Source organism: Anguilla rostrata, chromosome 16 (assembly GCF_018555375.3).
Source record: "Anguilla rostrata isolate EN2019 chromosome 16, ASM1855537v3, whole genome shotgun sequence".
Lineage (NCBI taxonomy): Eukaryota > Metazoa > Chordata > Actinopteri > Anguilliformes > Anguillidae > Anguilla > Anguilla rostrata.
This window is the reverse complement of record NC_057948.1, coordinates 34317664-34331034: the sequence shown is the minus strand read 5'-3', so window position 1 is coordinate 34331034 and position 13371 is coordinate 34317664. Positions and strand designations below refer to the sequence as shown.

Genomic DNA, 13371 nt, shown 5'->3' with positions numbered 1-13371 from the left:
TTATAAATAACCCCCTCCAATAAGATTATTCTTACCCTATTAATTAGGTAGACAGCATCCTTTTTAGCCAGAGGTGGTGAAGGTCCCTCTTGTTCTGACAGTGGGGGGGGCGGGGAGGGGGTCAGCGGAGGGTAGATTAAGACTGGACAGATAATAAGAGGGTGACAGGGAGAGAGAAAGAGTGAAGTGAAAGAGAGGGAGGGAAATTTAGACAATGGAGAGAGGGATAGTTTGACACAAGCCGGGATACAGCAGAAGGGAGGTAAGGGAGACACAAGCAGACAGAGTTTGAAGTGTCAGGTGGTCTAATTTGGTCCATTTCCACTCACTCTGGGTCCGGAAACATCTGAAAAACCCAGGGCAGAGGCGGCAGCGCTGCGGGGGGAATCTCAGGGCGACGCCCCAGCCTCACACACCAGGGTTGGGTTCCCCCCCCAGGGGACTGCGGGGAACCAGGGAAGGGGCTCCCTGGAAGGGAGGAGGAAACCATTTTTAGAAGAGCTCCTCTTTGGGCAGCACTGGGCCCCAACACAGCGTAACCACAGCAACATCCCACAAAGAGCCTGGGGGGGGAGGGGAGAGACAAAAAAAAAAAAAATTTTTCAACAATCTGAGCTCAGGTCAAGTTCTCGGACAAGTACTGAAAAGGAAAGAAAGTGCTCTGCCAATAGGGAGCCAGGTTGACGTCCATCCTCTTACAGCCAATCACAGCTGGGCTCAGAACCCACCAGGGGTATGGAAGATGAGGAAGTGAGCGGGCCCTATTTTCAGTCCGTCGCAAAATGGCTTCATCCACAGCACTGAAAATGTCGCTCTGCTGCCCTGCCATGGTTAGCCTCTCGGGTACGATATGCGAGGGAGTGTCGGCGACGAGCGGGTGGGGGGGGGGGGGAGCGTACCTTTGAAAGTCACCTGGCCGAACTGCAGGTTCCAGCAAGCTTCAACCACAGCCGATGCACGCCGATATCACCGGGACAATAATTCAGCAGGTCTGATGACAACGGAGTGAAAGTGAAATCATGACTGGGCAATGAGTTTAATGAACATTCAAACGCGAGTAGTAAAATACTCACCAGGAGAGATGTTTTCCAGGTGCAGAGTTCGGCCACCTCCGCATGCAAGGCCAAGGGGCCTCCGGCTGTGAAGCTCCTGAGTATTTATTTTCACTTTTTCGCACCATCGCACCGGAATTGTGACATCATATCCTGTTCTAGTACAATTAAGGATGTACATTATATCCTGTTCTATTACAATTAAGGATGTACATCATATCCTGTTCTATTACAATTAAGGATGTACATCATATCCTGTTCCAGTACAATTTGTATGTGTGGGAGATGAGTGCAGGTGTTTAAACTGAGTATTGATTTTGGTCAGATTTTGGGCAAAGTTGTGCCATTTTGAAAGGCCAAATACTTCAGTTACTTCATTTTTATTTTGCTAGTCTCAGTGTCTTGTTGATATACTTGATATATATAGATACATAGTTTTGTGCCGGACTTAATTTAATTAAAATAAATTCCACATAACCAGTCATACAGACAACTGTATTAATGAGCCAGATACGAGCCAAAATTATGCACCATCTCAACATGATCATTTTAATATTTGCAAATCCATATACAAATACATATGACTTTAAACACATGGCACAAGGGAGAGAGAGAAAAAAAAAAAAAACATTGCATACTTTGCGATACGCTTTCCAATTCATTCAAAATATTGTGGGGTCAACAAGAGATCGCCTGAGAGTCAAAAAGTTCTGGAACAACAACCTGCCAAACAAGAAAATATTCAGTTTTAAAATTCAAATGTACATCAACTACAGCTGCCACTTAATAAAAGATCTAAAAAATAGTCATTGTTACGCACTAGTCGGGTAAATATTACGAGAGTGAGATTTGAGGAACGTCTGATTCTGTATTACGAATGGCTGGCACAGATCACCACTACACTCAGCACTGATAACACTGTATCCCACCCGACCTGTGGGATACAAAGCTGGACAACACACAAACCATGTCAAATCGCAAATGACTTCTGCCACGATGTGTTCGATGTGTTCAATGTACAGGGCTGGTTTTCGGCCTACAACTACAATAAAACTCCATTATTCAAAGAGTCCAATAAGAGTATACAGAGTATATGCGAGTTTCACGGCACAATCACGCAGGAATATTTCAAACAAGGTGCACAGTTACAGCGTCAAGCCGCGGAGCTTGTCGGCTGTAAACCAGAAACAAAACCATAAAGTAATAACTGAAACAAAAAAATAAAAAATAAAAAAAATATTACAAATACTAAGTTCACAATTTCATCACCAGAGTGCGTTCTGTGTGTGGCCCAAGCCTTGTATCTATGTGCGTCATAGTAGCATTATGACATCACAACAACAAGGAACTAACAGCTGAACGTTGCCATGCAACCGATGGAAGCCTGGCTTTGGAATTCTTCAGCTCGCCAAGATTCTCCCAGCAAACTGCAGGGTCCTCCTGACGCTAGCAGGTGCAGCCTGCACGTGCATTTTTACATAATCAGTGCAATATTCTCCCCCTGTCACAACTGAAATCCCAACTGGGTCCTACTAATCTTCTACTGATATGTCTCTCACACAGACACCTGTGCACAGAAAAGCAGAATCAAGCGGCCACCTTTTCCAAAAGCACCAAAGCGTTGTTTTTTGTTGCAGTAATTCCGCCCCCCCCCACCCCCCCCAAATGGCATTTAAAAATAAAAATAATAATAGGTCCGGGACAACAGTTTCCTCACAGAGGACATTACCCTGTTCAAGTTCCTTTTGGCTGAGACAGCAGGCAGGAGCTGAAGGAGGAGATGTGCGTTTCTGAGATAGTGGACTGATCAACCAGCAGAAGACCTGCAGACTCATTTCCTTCACTAAGACGCGGGCTGTGATGGTGTTAGCGCCGTGCTAAAATATCCCAGCTCATCACGCCTCACAGGCTGCAAGGCTAAAACGCAAACTCAGACCAGCAGACCGTTTTGGCAGAATGTAATTTCAGAAACACTTTTAAATGTTACGGTCAGATTCAGATTCCACACCCTCTGGAAGATCCTCTCCCCGCCAGTCACACCATCCCAAACGCCCTTCGCTCCCACAGATCGGCTTCGGTGCCGCATCTCATCCAAGAGTCAAGAGTGAGAAAACGTGAACCGTTCCAGTTTTTAAAATACTCCTCTCTCCTCCTGGTCTGTCCCCAAGCAGGTGTGGTCTGGGGGGGGAGGGGCTGAGGGAGGGGTAGAGGGGTTGTCTGAGGCCTAGTCAAACATTTTAAAAACGACAGCTTTTAAATCGCTTTGCTCTTGATCTGTGCTGGAGTCCAGCCTCCCTGTGGATGCAGATCAACGTGAAAGCAACAGAGACCAGTTTGAGCTCCGGGCCAGTGATGTGGGTGCCGTGCGAACGCCACTCATAACCCAATGCAGAACCAGGTCCACTCTGCAGAACCGGGTCCACTCCTCGCACGACCAGAACCCTCGAACCCGACGCAGAACCCGCTCCACTCCTCGCACGACCAGAAGGCTCAGAACCCAACGCAGAACCGGAATCCTCAAAGCCCGAAAGCAGAACCGGGTCCACTCCTCGCACGACCAGAACCCTCGGAACCCGACACAGAACCGGAATCCTCAAAGCCCGAAAGCAGAACCGGGTCCACTCCTCGCACGACCAGAACCCGACGCAGAACCCGCTCCACTCCTCGCACGGCCAGCCCCCCGGCCGTGACTCAATGACATCATCGGATCACCTGAGATCTCCCCGGAAACGCCGCTGAAAGAAAGGGCTCTGAACTTCAGTGGTTACGGAAAGGGGAGGAGGACTCCGTGGAGCCACAGGGGCCATGAAGGTCGGTCCCAAAATCCAAAGGTTGGCAAAAGGGGCGTACCTGCCCGTTAGTGAACCACACGAAAAAAAAATGAGGAAAACTTGCCACGTTGAGCAGCTGAGCTGAGAGTCCTGCTTTCGTTTTTTTCAACCAGTTAATTTAAACAGGATGGCATTAAACTGGAAAGACACAAAACCTGCAGCTGTGATTTGATTCAGTCCACCAGCTGAAAGGTTAATTCAGGTTTAACTCCTGTCCTGGAGGGCCGCAGTGTCTGCAGGTTTAACTCCAGTCCTGGAGGGCCGCAGTGTCTGCAGGTTTAACTCCAGTCCTGGAGGGCCGCAGTGTCTGCAGGTTTAACTCCAGTCCTGGAGGGCCGCAGTGTCTGCAGGTTTAACTCCAGTCCTGGAGGGCCGCAGTGCCTGCAGGTTTAACTCCAGTCTGGAGGCCCAGTGCCTGCAGTTAACTCCAGTCCTGGAGGGCCGCAGTGCCTGCAGGTTTAACTCCAGTCCTGGAGAGCCGCGTGCTGCAGGTTAACTCCAGTCCTGGAGAGCGCAGTGCTGCAGGTTTAACTCCAGTCCTGGAGGGCCGCAGTGCCTGCAGGTTTAACTCCAGTCCTGGAGGGCCCCAGTGCCTGCAGGTTTAACTCCAGTCCTGGAGGGGGCGCTGTGTCTGCCGGTTTAGCTGCAGGTTGGAGGTTTCCAGCAGCCAATTTCTGCCCTGAAGACCAAGTGTTTGCAGTGGACAGTAACAAGCAGACACCGCTGCACCGAAACACACTGAGAACAGAAATCAGCCACCACAGCCTTCCAGGACCGGAGATAAACCTGCAAGCATGTACTCGACAAGAACTTTTAAAAAAAACAAAATAAAAATACAGCAAGCCTCCAGTTTTTCCTGGTGGAAAAAAAAACAAAAATGAGAGCACTGCACACCGTGGGCCCAGGGGGCTACAGTAAGGGGGAGAGGTGGGGGTTAGGGTCAGGACTAGGTCCAGGCCACCCTGCGGGAGATTGCCACCTTGAAGCACTCGGGGTCCACGTCGGCGCCGGGCCGCAGCGCCCTCTCCAGGCCGACCAGCACGTCCTGGTGGCCCTCCTCGATGTTGAGCGGGTAGCGGGAGCGCAGCAGCTCGTAGGCCGCCAGCAGCCGCATGTTCTGGCGCACCATCAGGTACTGGATGACGCAGGTGGGCGCCAGCGAGTGGCCGTCGCGGCAGTGCACCAGCACGCGCTTGCGCTTGCCCGCCGACGCGTCGATGCACTCGTTGATGTCCTGGAAGCAGCGCTGGCCGGAGTCCGACAGGTCGCCGATGTCCACCTTCAGGCGGGACCAGGTGTGGCGGGCGCCGCGCGAGCAGGTGCAGGGGATCAGCCGCAGGCCGCTCTCGCCCGGCAGGCTGCTCATGTCCACGATGCTGTCGATGTTGTTGCGGCACAGCGTGCGCCCGCTGTACGCCGCGTTCAGGTTGCCCACGTAGATGTAGTCCGTCACCTTGGAGATGAAGGGCTCCGCGTAGTGGAAGTGCTCGGCCTGCGGGGCGGGCTTGGCGTCCGGAGGCTCCTCCCCCTTGGCGGAGGCCCCGCCCCCGGCCCCGCCCCTGCGGGTGTACTTGCGCAGCTTCTTGGAGCCGGAGCGGGACGGCGGGTTGGAGTCGGACTCGGAGCTGCTGTTCCAGGGGGGCGAGAAGAGGGCGAAGCGGCTGGAGGAGCGGCTCTTGGTGAGGGGCTCCACGGGGCTGGGGAGGCCCCCCGAGCTGGAGGCGGGGGTGGAGCCGACGGAGGCGCAGAAGAGGGAGGCGCGCTCCAGGGACCCGGTGCTGCTGGCTGCCCCGGCGCTGTGGGCCTGCTCCATCTACACACACAGGCACAGGTATGAATACAGGCATATTCACATGCACACAGGTATGAACATATGCACGCACACACGCACGCACACAGATACAGGTATAAACATGAGGATATATATACACACACACACACAGGCACAGGTATAATCATGAGGGTATACACACACACACACACACACACACACACACACACAGGTATAAACATGAGGATACACACACACACACAGGTATGAACACAGGCATATACACAAGCACACACACACACATACTGAGGAACAGGTATGAATACAGGCATATATACATACACACAGACACACAGATATGAACACAGGCATATACACATGCACACGCACACACATTCAAAACTGAATTTAGTCTAGGAGTGGATTAATCTATTGTTTGTCAAACTGGGCCCAATAACTCTTCACATTTAGTGTGGTGTTAGTTTTTGTCACACGTTTACCCCACTTAAAAAACCATAAAACGCCACAATCGATGACACCCAGGCCGGAGTCCCCAGGGGAGCGCGGGCGACCCACCTGAGCTTTCAGGTTGTTCTTCCACTCCTGCGTCTCCAGGGCTTTGAAGCGGCCGTTGCTGTCGGAGGAGATGGACAGGCAGAGGGGCCGGTGCATCCGGGGGGGCAGCTGGGGGGTCAGCGCCATGGCCACCCGCCGGGCTTCCAGCTGCTCGTTCCTACTCATCATCAGGTCTGGACAGGAACCTGCAAAGGGCCCCAAAACACCATGAGAGCCCAGTGTTACGGCAGCCTTACGGGGGCTCCAAAACACCTTGAGAGCCCCATGATAATGGAGCCTTACAGGGGCCACAAAACACCATGAGAGCCCAGTGTTACGGCAGCCTTACAGGGGCTTCAAAACACCTTGAGGCTCCATGTTAAAGCAGCCTTACAGGGGACCCAAAACACCATGAGCCCCCATGTTAATGCAGCCTAACAGGGCCCCCAAAACACCTTGAGGCCCCATTTTAAAGCAGCCTAACAGGGGACCTATGTAAATGGTGTCTTACAGGGGCTCCATAACACAGGGCTCTCACGGTGTTTATGGTGCCTTACAAGGGACTAAAAACACCTTGAAGCCCCATGATAATGCAGCCTTACAGGGGCCACAAAACACCTTCTACCCATCTTAATGGAGCCTTACATGACCCAGAAACAACATCAAAAGGAGCCTGACACAGGTTCGCTTAATCAGCTCCTGTCTGAGCAGCGACACAAATGACGGTCCTCAAGGGTGGAAAAACAGCAGCGATCAGGCCGCCCAATTAAGCGCACGAGCGCCACTCAACACCGCCAACGCGAGGAGCGCAACAAAAGAGCGGGAGATTCATTAGCAGCTAGCTGCAAATTTTATGCTGAGCCTTCCTTCTCCTGGCCATCGCTCTTGAAGTACTTAAACAACCCTGAGGCGATAACTATAACGGGTTACGGTTACACAGAAAGGGTACAAGGACCGGCGGTCTTGACAAAACTGGGGCTCCAAATTTACTCGGTTCGGACCCGGATCGGTTAGGGCCTTCGACGATGTTTACCTTCGTTTAACTGTGTCTGTTCATTGTCTTCTGTACAGGGTTCCATGTCAGCACACAGCTGTATGTTCAACACAGAGCACAAGGTAAACCAACATGGCACAACAGCGTTTTAAAAAAAATTAATATTCATAATTACAATCTTATCAACATTCACGTCTTACGCACAACATATTTTTTCTTATTATTTTTGCCCTACTGCAGCGGTGGGCAAGGACGGTGATCAGTTTCTGGGTTTCGTGCCAACTTCTGTTTCCACGTAGTAAATTAGCCCAAAAAATGTAGTAAATGATACGTTAGCTGAAGACTGTTACTGTGTCCCAACATTAAATATTTTATGCTGGTCTAACTGTACACAATAAGTGCGATCAGCTATTTAGCCATTTGGCCAGTGTCATTGGGGACACCGGCCCTGCAGGAACAGAATTGGCTGCCCCTGTCCTACTGTTTTACACGTTTTGTGATATAAATACGGCTCAACTAAACCTGCATACTTAACACACTACAATCAGGGTTAAGGCAGGCGTTACCCACAATACCCGCGACACTGGAGCACCAAAGCGCACTCCGGCTGCCTAAGGACAGCTGGCATCCATTTTGTTTTGTTCTGTGTCTGGGAGTGACTTTTCTTAAGACTTAAGATTGTTTTGTGGCTGTGTTATTGAGAGCAAACGTTCACATCTGCCATTTCAATTGCTGACCCCTTGCTTTTCTCTTTGAATTTTGGATTCTTTTCCATGAAGCTTCTAAATGAATAGTTCTCGCCTCCAGTTTTAATATGCATTTCACAATTAATTCATGCCTTCCATTAATCAGTATCCTGCAAGATCAATCAATCAATCAAATTTTATTTGTACAGCTTATTCTACAGCAGTTGTCACAATACGCTTTACAGACAACCCTGGCCTAAACCCCCACAGGAGCAAGCCTAAGGCGACAGTGGCAAGGAAAAACTCCCTGTGGCAGATGGGAAGAAATCAGGCTCAAGGGGGAAACCCATCCTCCTCTGGTCACTGTCTTAGCTACTGCTTGTATTTTTTCCATAGACTGCGTTGTTGCCGTTCTCGTTGTTAGTGTTAATCGGTTTAACCTTCAGGGACCAAGTTGAACTATGCGGTTGTTCCCTGCACTTGGACCGGTACTTCTCTCTAGGGGTTTCGTCATACTTGTTCCTGGTTATGGTTATACACGTTGTTGTACGTCGCTCTGGATAAGAGCGTCTGCCAAATGCTGTAATGTAATGTAATGGTCGGCCTGGTGACCAACATGTCAGTCAGTTTCAAGTCAGATCAAGTCAATGGATCAACAGAACAGTGAATTTTTAAAGCTTCCTTATTAGCTCATAATTAACACTTCTTATGACTTAACGCAAGAAAACAAACTTACTTTGGGTCCCTTTGGCTTTTTAACCAAGTTACATAAAATACAACTCCACTGTTTAGACCTATAGCCTCAGTTAACACATTCCAGAAGAAAAAAAAAAGTTGGATTATCTGAATATTGCTCTCAGTAAGCAGAATAACATATGGCGAGATGCTGGCAAATCTGCAACATCACACAACCAATGACGTCGCATAACAGACTATGAGGGTTCGCAGCTCGCGCAACATAATCAGGGCCATATTGAATACAGTCCGGTTAAACATTAACATCAAAGACTCCGTGGAGCCAAAAGGCTAAATAGAGATAAACCAGACAAAAAGAAAAATATCAATGTTTGCAGGGGAGTTACTGTTAGGACAGATAAGATAGTGTGTCCATATGTAAACTGGATTATTTTTCTATGTCCGTAAACATTAGCGCCACCTGCTCTGTAAAATCTGTTCACGTTGCGCCAGTTCCAATCGCGCGGAGCCCTTTCTTGTTTCTGATACTTTAAATTGAACATTTTTTCCACAGAGCCTGGAGGCCCGGTTATAGCTCTGACAAAAAAAAAAAAAGAGTTAAATTCACCGGAGGGAGGGAAAAACATCTTACCTGCAGCACATTCTGAAGGAAACGCCGATCGTAAATAATCGTGAAACTTGAAGGTGCCTTGAAGATGTTTTCCAATCATTCCTTTAAGAAAACAAAACAGAAAAATAACAATAACAAACTACCATTCACAACAATCTGGGTCTACATTTACGGTTTAATGTGCATTAAACATGCCGTAGATACAGTATCTTGCAATGCAAACTCCAGGCCGAAGGTAAAAGTTTGCAATTTAGTAAATAAGCAGTTACACGCGGTGGTGCACATAACATTTTCCAACAGAACGTCAAATGAACACAAACACATCTCACAAAAAAAATCACAATTACCTGTCCTGCCGTTCTTCATGTGACTCAACTTCTTATCCAACGTATGTGCTATAGAATATTTCTCCATTTTCCCACGGATTCCATTTTCTGCCCATCTAGGAAGAAAGGAGGGGGGGTGGCAGTTCCCGTGTAATTAATAAATGCATTTCCATATCCCATACGTAGCTTTTAACACGTACAAATCACTGAAGATTTCATATTCGTCAGAGAGGTTTGCGGCATATGCACAGTCACAAATGTAAAACAACGTAACAAAAAAATGGGACACCCACGCAATTTTGCAAGCAGAGGAAAAACGAACAGATTTGTGTTCAATGGAATTTCAGTCCGATTCATCACGCTTAGCTGAACAGCTACTAAAATATAGCGCTTTATAAAACACTGACGGCACTTATATGAAACATGCAGAAAACATTTTCCATACAAATGCAGGAAGTAAAGGCTATTACTCATCGCATGAACGTGAAATGCATTTTTTCCCCATCACTGCGGATCTTTCTATAAGTATAGCATCCCATAGCCACTGAGACTGCAGCGTTTGCCCGTTTAATACTGTGCGCCCATATTACCCTTCACAATTAAAAGCGCTTTTGTAGCATGTAAGTTATCTTAAACAAGTAATCACCATAAAGTACTAATGGCTGAAAATAGCATTTTTAAAACAAACCCGTTCTCCATTCACTCGCGCTATGCAGCACCCAGCTGAGGGAAGCTCACGTGGACAATCATATTACCTCAGTAGCGCGACAAGAAGCGGGAGCTGGTAAATGTAGTCTTAAGGGTCGGAAGATTGCACGAAGCTGTCTCGAGTCTGTGCTTGTAGTCTTCCGCATGCTATGAGTTTTAAAGTTCTGTCAAAAGGTCAGTCTGTTTTCACTTCTAATATTTGCAACATATCTTTGTCAATAACCCTTCCCAAGTTCGAATGATTGATAACTTGCAACATAATGCAAGCACGCTAAATACATGCGTCAGTGCATGTTAATTTCATTATCATCATCATTATTATTATTGTTATATTGTTTATTATTTTATATTTTATTTAGTAGCTGTAGTAATATTGCATAATATTGTATCTCACATACAACACAGCTAAATTATTCCTCAACCCTAGATTAGTTCGGCTCACCTTTGGGTATTTGTGAATAATCGCGGGCCGTGTTCCGCGTTGTCTCATGCTTCATCAGTCCATTTGGCATCCCAGGTAGGCTACACCGCTCGCTCTTTTGGGAACTGAGGAACTGCCGAGGGCAACCCCAGTATTTGCCTGGTCAACGGCGTGCTCCAACTGGACAGCCTCAACAGGTAGCCTATCTTGGTAATATGTGCACATTCTGATGTCACGACTAAACACGTCCCTACAAGGATCTGAATGTCCTTTAACAAAACCTCAGCAACATCAAATGATGTCAGCAACTGCCAGGACATCATTTGATGTTAATCAAATACACTGATGAGGAATGACGGGAAGTGTGGGGCGGGGCGGCAAGGGTAGTGTGAATCGTGACTGCAACGCGAGGTCACCGGCAGCAGGCTTCTCGTGAGAGACCTGGCGCGTGTGGGTGACGCCGTTGAAAGGATCAAAGCGGTTAGCTGTTTTGACAGCCAGCGAGCAGGGCCTGCTGCTCGGAAAAATCAATTTACTGCACACCGGTGACATGGCAACCAGCGGCGCCTCGTGGGTTTCAAAGAGAGGAGGCTGCAAACCGACCTTTAAACTGCCCCACACCTTTATTTAGATCTCGGTGACACATCGAGGGAAAGACACCCCCCATTTTCAGTAATGGTGCCGAGTTACAGGGTCAAAAGATAAAGGGGAAGAAAATAAAAACTGTTCTCTCAGTGAATTTAAACTTATCGTAAAGGAGCTGGAAACAGATTCGGTTTGAAATTGCAAACGTTTAAGCTGTAATTTGATTGCTTTTTGCACTTGATTGTATTTTTGCACATTCTGCGTGTCCTTGTTCTTTTTGTATGCTTTTGAGTTGTATCATCAGAAACTAAATATGTTGCCCTTCATGTCCAGGTCTGTCTTGTAAAAGAGATTTACCTCAATGGGACTAACCCGGTAAAATAAGAAATTAAATATTTATAAAATTTTTCCAAGCAATAAATAATTTAAAAACAACCAATCAAATTTTACTATCTGTAAAGCCATGCCTATTAGCACCGTTTAATGAAAATTTTAAAACATATTGTAACTCATTCCAGGTGCGAGGAGCACAAAATTGAAAAGCGATTTTGCCTAATTGTGTTTTAGCATGTGGAATTTGAAGTCTGACCCAGTCTTGAGTTCTTGTATGATGGCCACCAGTATTCCATTCTAGCCTTCTCAGTGCAATGCACGCGCTGTTGATTCTGAATTCAGCCACCGGTTCTTCCGTCCGCTACTACTGCTGCGATAGAGAACAGCGTTAATTACAATGAATGAGACACGGAAACTAGTGTCCAACTAGTGTCCAACAACTTCGCAAATAAGCCGAGCCATTTTGCTGATTGGATGTTGTTCCCGAATTTGGAAAATCTCATTATAATAATAAATTATCAGCATTGGAAAATAGTGGTGAACATGGCTAAATTCAATCTGTGTACTTTTAAATTCGTCAGGTGTGATGTCACCACAGAGGCAGCTAAACTGTGTACGAATGCAATGGTTCATTGACATTTATCATTACAGACTGACTGACTGGCTGGGTGAAATATCTGCAAACAAGTTTCAGCGAATCACGGAGAGAAAACCTGCAGCGTACAGTTCAAAATTATAACCTCAGAAATTGGCAAAATCTTATAAAAGAAGTTGATTCATGACGATGACATGTTTTTAAAAAGTTAAATCGTTTAGTCCTACCCCACACTCAATAACTGTATTCAACAAAATATCAACAAAACAAACATATTTCTAAATGAGACTGCATAGTACGAGCAAGGAAAACACCATTCAGTCAGGTCTGGTAGGTACGTACACATGATACTAAAGATTTTGGTTAATTGAAAAATGTTAATAAACCCATGTTCTAGCATCAGAAAACCGATTTAAAAAACAAAAATGTTTTCCATGAAAAATATGCATTTATTTCACATATTGTAAGGTCATAGGTACACATGCTACTATAGAGACAATTTTTTGTTCATTCAAAATCATCAACAAACCCATGTCCTTACCTTTCTTCAAGCTGCTGAACACAACCGTAAACTTGCCTCAATCCTCAGACTTACCGTTTTCCTAACCCTAACCCTAGATTGAGCCCTAAACCCTAATTGAAGCCATTGGTACCTTTGAAAACATCAGAAAACCCATTTAAAATTGATGGAAAACAAGGTATATATCATGGATGCATTCATACAAATGAAAAATAATATGTTTGAGGTCATTTAAAAAACAAAAATATTTTCCCTAAAACCATATGCATTTATTTCACATATTGTAAGGTCATAGGTACACATGCTACTATAGAGACAATTTTTGTTCATTCAAAATCATCAACAAACCCATATCCTTACCTTTCTTCAAGCTGCTGAGCACAACCGTAAACTTGCCTCAATCCTCAGACTTACCGTTTTCCTAACCCTAACCCTAGTTTGAGCCCTAAACCCTAATTGAAGCCATTGGTACCTTTGAAAACATCAGAAAACCCATTTAAAATTGATGGAAAACAAGGTATATATCATGGATGCATTCATACAAATGAAAAATAATATGTTTGAGGTCATTTAAAAAACAAAAATATTTTCCCTAAAAAAATATGCATTTATTTCACATATTGTATGGCCATAGGTACACATGCTACTAGAGACAATTTTTTGTTCATTCAAAATCATCAACAAACCC

At 46.3% G+C, this 13371-nt stretch overlaps 1 protein-coding gene across 4 annotated transcripts; it reads right to left on the bottom strand.

Annotated features, from left to right (window-relative positions):
• Positions 1–4822: 4822 nt before the first annotated feature.
• LOC135242210 (uncharacterized) lies at positions 4823–11677 on the bottom strand. 4 transcript variants are annotated; one of them, XM_064313186.1, is made up of 6 exons: positions 10672–11677; positions 9543–9637; positions 9217–9297; positions 7243–7300; positions 6231–6415; positions 4823–5696 (listed from the first exon to the last, which is right to left on the bottom strand). In XM_064313186.1, exons 4-6 carry the CDS (start codon positions 7286–7288, stop codon positions 4830–4832), a joined length of 1098 nt encoding a protein of 365 aa, XP_064169256.1. In that variant the 5' UTR covers positions 7289–7300; positions 9217–9297; positions 9543–9637; positions 10672–11677; the 3' UTR covers positions 4823–4829. The 4 variants fall into 4 exon arrangements, with proteins under 4 accessions (XP_064169256.1, XP_064169257.1, XP_064169255.1 ...); XM_064313187.1 differs by lacking the exon at positions 10672–11677 and adding an exon at positions 10168–10461; XM_064313185.1 differs by lacking the exon at positions 10672–11677 and adding an exon at positions 10210–10461.
• Between the last annotated feature and the right edge of the window lie 1694 nt (positions 11678–13371).